General features: G+C 41.9%; 1 protein-coding gene across 1 annotated transcript; it reads right to left on the bottom strand.

Annotated features, from left to right (window-relative positions):
* Positions 1-3,543: 3,543 nt before the first annotated feature.
* LOC122545111 (interferon alpha-A-like) lies at positions 3,544-7,138 on the bottom strand. Its single transcript, XM_087977654.1, has 4 exons — positions 6,007-7,138; positions 5,781-5,870; positions 4,855-5,094; positions 3,544-4,743 (listed from the first exon to the last, which is right to left on the bottom strand). The coding sequence occupies exons 1-4, from the start codon at positions 6,136-6,138 to the stop codon at positions 4,645-4,647; spliced, it is 561 nt and encodes a 186-aa protein (XP_087833780.1). The 5' UTR covers positions 6,139-7,138; the 3' UTR covers positions 3,544-4,644.
* Between the last annotated feature and the right edge of the window lie 224 nt (positions 7,139-7,362).

The following is a 7,362-nucleotide window of genomic DNA, read 5'->3' as shown; positions in this document are numbered from 1 at the left end:
ACAAATTGTTCTATAGTGTTTCATTCAAATTATTAACTCTTAAAATGGCAAACGATTATATCTTAGTTACAGTCATTTCTACAAAATAATGAATATTCAATTTCAGTAATTTCAGCTGTTAGTACTTATTATCTTAGTAGTGAGCTTATAAAATTCTGAGTCATAGGGTCATAGAGATGCACAGTATGGAAACAAACCCTTCAGTCCAACCCATCCATGCCAAGCAGATATCCCAACCCAATCAAGTCCCACTTGCCAGCACCTGGCCCATGTCCCTCCAAACCCTTCCTATTTATATACCCATCCAAATGCCTCTTAAATGTTGCAATTGTACCAGCCTCCACCAGTTTCTCTGGCAGCTCATTCCATACACGTACCACTCTCTGCGTGAAAAAGTTGCCCCTTAGGTCTCTTTTATATCTTTCCCCTCTCATCCTAAACCTATGCCCTCTAGTTCTGGACTCCCCAACCCCAGGGAAAAGACTTTGCCTATTTACCCTATCCATGCCCCTCATAATTTTGGAAACCTCTATAAGGTCACCCCTCAGCCTGCAACGCTCCAGGGAAAACAGCCCCAGCCTGTTCAGCCTCTCCCTATAGCTCAAATCCTCCAACTCTGGCAACATCCTTGTAAATCTTTTCTGAGCCCTTTCAAGTTTCACAACATCTTTCCAATAGGAAGGAGACCAGAATTGCACGCAATATTCCAACAGTGGCCTAACCAATGTCCTGTACAGCCGCAACATGACATCTCAACTCCTGTACTCAATACTCTGACCAATAAAAGAAAGCATACCAAACGCCTTCTTCACTATCCTATCTACCTGCGACTCCACTTCCAAGGAGCTATGAACTTGCACTCCAAGGTGTCTTTGTTCAGCAACACTCCCTAGGACCTTACCATTAAGTGTATAAGTCCTGCTAAGATTTGCTTTCACAAAATGCAGCACCTCGTCATCAGCATTACAAATATATTTTGAAAAGTGCCATCATTACAAATTTATTTAGAAAAGTTTTGTGTGAAGAAATGATAACTGTTTGACAGTGACAGACAATGTGCTGGTCTGTCCTTCAAGTGATAGTGATTACATTGCAATGCAATTGCATTTTAGCTGTCCCCTGAAATGACCTATCAATCCATTTAGTTGCATCAAACCCCAGTGAAAAAGTCAAGTAAGTATAAAACCAGGTAGATTATCTCACATTGATCTCAGCATTGTACACAAATTGACTTCATAGTCTCCCCCTGGAGTCAAATTGTAGAGTAAAGAAAGGGCTTGTAAACTAGTTAACAGTCTATCAGAACCCAGGTGTTCCCCACTCCATCAAGTGTCAAAGAAATCTCAGAGATTGAGATGGACACAGCAGATGTCACAGTCTATGTGCCTTTACTACCTGAAGAAGAAGATGAATTTCTTCTAAGTCGCTCTGGGTGCAAGCAGTGGGCTACAGCCCAGTAGGCACTGCCAGTATCTGAGGTAGAGTCAGAGGAATCGGACCTGGTGTGAAAATGCCACAGGAGAAGTTACAGAGAAAGAATAGGTTTGCGTCCCAGGACTTAGAGGGGAGGGATGTAGTGATTGGAGTGAGGGCAGACAAATGGACATCATAGTTTATGAGTTTCTTGGTTAGGGCTGTTAATCTTGTCCAGTCAGGGAGTATGGACTGACAGACATAAACTGCAGTGCCAGGAGTTCTCCTCATTTTAGGGATTGGCTCAGAGCTAGCTGGTCAAAGTCCACATGTAAATAAAGGGAGACTTGGTGACAGAATACCAGCCCTCATGAAGTTATTTTACTGTGTACCAGCATTACAAACATACTTGGAAAAAATTTCTGTGACAGTGTCAGGCAATCTGTTGGCCTTACTCAGCCTGGCGTGACTGTGAACCCATCGTAATGTAGTTGTATTGTAGCTGTTCCCTGAAATAACTCAGAAAACCATTAAGTTGCATCAAGCCAAAGTGAAAAAGTCAAATAAGTATAAAACCAGGTAGATTATCTAATATCGATCTCAGCATTGGACACAATATGTCTTCATATTCTCCCCCTGTAGACAAGAGTGGGGAGTAAAGGAAGGATTCATAAGCTGGCTAACAGTCCACACTTTTGCATTAATTTTTGGCCATAACCATCCTTAGCCAAGCTGAAATGATGATTTTAAATGGCCTGTACAACAAAGTTTTATGGAGTCCATTGAAAAGTGCAGTGGAGGGCTCAGAACCTCAATCATTTGGCACAAGCACATGTCTGAATGTCAACTGCAAATTTTGTACCAGAGGTTCAGTCTCCATTGCAATATGGAGCAGATTTGAACCCTCTAACATATGAATCCAAGGCAGGAATACTAACTCTATGCTAAAGTTTCAGTTAATATGCTGATGAGATCCTAAAATGCAAATTTCCAAAGGTTTCCTTTCTTGGATAGTAAAAATGCATATTTATCAATTGACTGGGGGCAAAGCCAGGAAATGTTTGCTAAAAATACAAAACAAAATCTGTCAGTGAAATGCTAGGATCTTATATAATTGAATGAAGACAAAATTACTTGAATCTGATTAAATGCCAATGGTCTATATTGTACCATGGTATTACACAGCAAGATGAAAGGTGAAACCATGGAAGATATAAAATGGAACAATAAAAGAAAGGTTACAGTGAATTAGAATTAGAGTTAGAATTAGAATTGGGTTTAGGTTTTATTGTCACATGTACTCAAGTACAGATACAGGAGTACAGTGAAAAGTTTACAATGTTGCCATTCACAGCCATTCAAGATACCTGGGTACAAAATCGCAGGTACAAAGCAGAAAAATAAAGATATAAGTTAAAAGTTCAACATTACAGTTCTTCTCAATATAAAGTTGTAAATAAAGAAATATAGTTAAAGTTCAGAATAACAATGGAGTAGAGAGAAAGAGTGGATTATTTTTATCAATGAGGCTGCAAGTAGAAAATACAGTTGGTTCCAATGGTTTTCAAATCAAACATCATAAGTGGACTAAGGGAAGAGAGAGAAGAAATAAACTGCAGTTTAAGTAACCTTAGGTATAGCGCTAACAGATTTCAGGATGAGATGACATTTTACAACGTCTAGTCTTACTTTCAATGTGTTTGAACTTATGGGTTGAACAGTTAGACAGAAATTGTCTGAATTGAACTGATCAGTGTGAAGTCATAAAGAACATGTGCTTATGTGATAAAGGTCCCATTCCATTTTACCCTCCCATTGCTTTTTGTCATCCCCTTGAGTTGGAACTTCTCATCCAGAGCAGAAATATAGATGTATTTTTACAAAACTGTAGAAGTCACACTATTAGATATAAAATGAGGCTTATTGGGTACAAAAGGATTCACATATTTTGCGTGGTGAGAGAACATCAGACATTGTAGAAAGGAAGATGGACTAGAGAAGGCATATCAGTAACAGACAGCAAGTAAAACAATCCAAGAAACTACAGTGAGTATGGAAAACTGATGGGCACAGATTAAAAAAATAAAGATCACTCTAATAAATGTATCATATTCAAAATAATTTATTTTCTCAAACGTGTCTTCATTCAGTGTTGAAGTTTCCAGTTTTATAATTTTTTTTATTTCTTAAATCTTAATAAATAATAATAAATTATTTCTTTGGGAACTTAGTTCTCATACAGTGCAAAACAGCAGCACTTCATTACATGAGGTGATCACAATGATAAATATTAATAAATTACAACAACTTGAAATAGTGTTGACCTTTTTTAGAACTGGAATATAAAGATCAGTGTGAACCAATGACAGGATCAGGTGTCATTGGTCTGTGACTTTAGCCAAATAATACTTTGTAAATGAGAGCTCTATTTTAGGCAGAGCATTATCATCGCAGAATTGTTACTGACAATTCAGCAACTGGAATGAGGAGCTTCAAAAAGCTCAATGGAAAGTAACAAGTTACCTTTGAGGTAGGGTTTGAACCCAGAATATTCTCAATTAGCGTGTCATCGCTCGATCATCATTGTAGAATTAATAATTCTTTACAATTACGTAAAATAATTCCTCAAAGAAAAAGAGAGTAATATGTCAAAGAAAAATCTTCAGGTCGTTTTCTCCTTTTTGATTTTACATCTCGTATAAAAATTGTAAGGCTTATTGCACGACAATATCCGACCAATCAATTTAACACTGTTCAGTTAAGATGGAGAGCACGCGTGGAGTCAGCTGGTTAGGTCAGTTCCAAAGGTGGATTCTGGAAGTGGATAAAGGGAAACAGGTAGATGCAGTGCAATTGGATTTCCAAAAGGCATTTGATAACACCGCCGCATCAAAAATGCTCCCCCACCTAAGAACAGATGGGGTGAACAGTATCATATCAGCATGGTTTAAAGATTGATTAGCCAAAAGAGCAAAGCTCAGTTGAGACTTTGAACTGTAGAGGCTGTCAGTCAATAAAGAACGCATCAAAAATGATATTCCCCTCGTGAAATGGTTAATACAGGAAAATACCTCAGCCATAAATTTGGTTCAAAAAAATCAAGTAAAAAATAGTATTTGCTCTCCATCAGTAAACATGCAGCAAATGATCATCACAAAACAGTCAAGATATCATTAATTCCATATGTAGCGAGTTATGTCAAACACATTGTTCCAGCCTTTGGACTTTCTTTTAATTTCCTCTGCTGACTTGCGCCATTATGACAAACAACTGTTGTAAACGGGCTCTAGTCTCGGCGCGGATTATTTCCCAGGAACAGTGACTAAAATTCTGAAAAATGGAAACAATGAGGGAAAAGTGATATTAGAGGATGAAGAGATTTAAAGGGAATGAAATGAACTGAATGCTAGTGATTACACAGTCAATGGCCAATTGTCTCACCTTCTGTTTGAGGAACTTTCGTAGTTTCCTGAAGTATTTCTGAATGGTGGCATTTCTGCTCCGTCTGCCCTCTGTTCCTGACCTCATCACACATTCCTCCAGCTCCCTGAGCTGCCGTTCCAGGAGAAGCCGGACATTTTCCACCTTGCTCCGGGCCCAAGTGACTGACCCCAAATTCATGCTGTAGATCTTGTTGATGTGACGCAAGATTTGATGAAGTATCTGGATCCTGTCCTGGGCCTGAACAAAACACACAGGGAACTGAGAGAGGAATTTTTCATTTAACTCCAACTGCTAGAAGGATGAGAGGGAACAGCAGGAAGGATATTGTCACCGACAGTATGATGAGTGCCTGGAATTCTCTGCCCTTCTTGGCGGTTGAGAAAACTCCAACTCATTCAAAATGAGCCTGGATCTGCATCAGAAGCTCTGTATCCTTAAGGCTGCGGCTGGAAATTGGATTCGAACGGGAATATCCACCTAACACAGACACAATGCACTGATTGGTGTCTTACTGTCCATCTTTTATTTCAGCTGAAAATGTGTTGCTGGAAAAGCGCAGCAGGTCAGGCAGTATCCAAGGAGCAGGAGAATCGACGTTTCGGGCATGAGCCCTTCTTCAGGAACGAAACGTCGTTTCGTTTTCAGGAACGAAATGCCCGAAACGTCGATTCTCCTGTTCCTTGGATGCTGCCTGACCTGCTGCGCTTTTCCAGCAACACATTTTCAGCTCTGACCTCCAGCATCTGCAGTCCTCACTTTCACCATCTTTTATTTCAGTCAAACCCAATCGAAAACAGCACTTGACCCTTTACTGAGTCGGTGGGCGTTCTGATATTTAAGTTCTAAGCTGTTGATATGAAACGCTTTCCAGAAAACACCTGTCCGGAGAATTAAAAATAAAATCCAGTCCAGTGTCCACTCACCTGCAAACCCTCTGAAAGCTTCACCAAGTTCAAGGGCTTGGTTTTGAGCGCGGACCTCACTCTTACACATTGCCAGGGAAGGCGGCCGCCCTGCGAGGAGACATTCATTGATACAGACAAGATCAGGAACAGAAATGCTGGAGAATCACTGACTATTAACGGAACAAAACCAAAAACTATTTTGAAGCGATCGGACCCACTGAGATTCCGATCAGCTGAAACTCACCATTTCATGCAGTTTGCTCAGAGTCTCTGTGTTGAGAACTTGCTGTAAGTGCAGCCTCTCACAGCCCAGACTCAGGGTCCCGGACAACAACACCAGCACCGTCCAAAATCTCCAAATACTCCCCAGAGCCATGCTGCACCGAGCCAGAAGGTAGCACCGAGGTGGAAGCTGAGAAAGCGGTTAATGTTCAATCGGAGCGGATTGGGATCCGGGAGCGGGCGCCTGTGTTGCCGAGTGCTGTGAGTGTGAGCCTGGGCTCTGCTGGCTGCCCTCACTGGCACTGCCAAGCTGGCGGCTTTAATGGGGCACATTACATTCGAAAAGTGAAAACCGCTTCCAGGGATTTTGCAGGAGCTGCGGGGAGATCAAGAGTTGGTGCGGTTTCTTTCTGAGGTAAGGGATCGAAAAGCTGGAGAGTCCGGAAGCAGCGGCTGGAAAATCCCGGCTGGAAAATCGCAAGCAGCGCTCGGTTTGCAGCGGAATGTTGAGTGTGTTCAGATCATCGGGCACTGAGCTGGTGTAGAGGGAGGCTCTGTACTTGGGGCAGGGGGAGTCAGGCTGGGTATTGGGGGCTGGATGTCCCAATCCGGATTATAGAGACCCCCGACTGCGGGAATCCCCTGTGTCCCGGTGTGTTCACATCGCGCTTGTCCCGTCCCCACATCCCGGGTTGGAGATGACAGGGAGCCCGGCTCCCAGGCCTGGCTCACCGGCTGCTGCTCCCTGTCTCCGCTCACATTCACCTGGGTCACAATCCGCTCCCTCACTGGAGGAAGGTTCTCATTTCCCGCTGAGATTCTGGAACCATTTTCAGAGTCGGAGTGAAATCATCAGGATCTGGTCCGAATCCGACTCCGAAAGTGATCCCGTTCCCGACCCTTTCATCGTTTCTGCCTGCTCTCTCTCCCGGGATAGTGTCCATGTCAGTTTCTCTCTGGAAATGAACCTCGTGTCAACTTACTCCAAAGTGCAAGTGTCTCATGGAAAGTGACGCGTATTGTCATTTCCGAAAGGGAGGGGAGTTTGTAAACAGAGCGGGTCAGACTGAGAGGGGGCAGGGTGAGGAATATCTGGGGAAGTGTGAGCGATATCTCGGGATATTCCGCTAAAACAAAAAATATCTCTAACTAACCTTTAGCTGGAATTTCCACCCACACTTTCAGAGCAGGTGTTTTATTTTAAATGTATTGAGATATTAATTTTTTTAATAATTTGAATATTTCTGTGTGTATTCGAAGCCGAAAGTCTCTTTAACTGAAAAAGAAATTGTTGACCACAACTTTTCAAATAAAACTGGCCCATTTTACGTTGAGGCACAGCGGTTATAATTTAACAATGACAAAACTCCATTGCAAA

The sequence above is a fragment of the Chiloscyllium plagiosum genome, unplaced genomic scaffold (assembly GCF_037043375.1).
Source record: "Chiloscyllium plagiosum isolate Xiang-an unplaced genomic scaffold, Cpla_swu_hap1 HiC_scaffold_32, whole genome shotgun sequence".
In the NCBI taxonomy this organism is placed as follows: domain Eukaryota; kingdom Metazoa; phylum Chordata; class Chondrichthyes; order Orectolobiformes; family Hemiscylliidae; genus Chiloscyllium; species Chiloscyllium plagiosum.
Note: the sequence above shows the minus strand (reverse complement) of the source record. Positions and strands in the feature narration are given on the sequence as shown.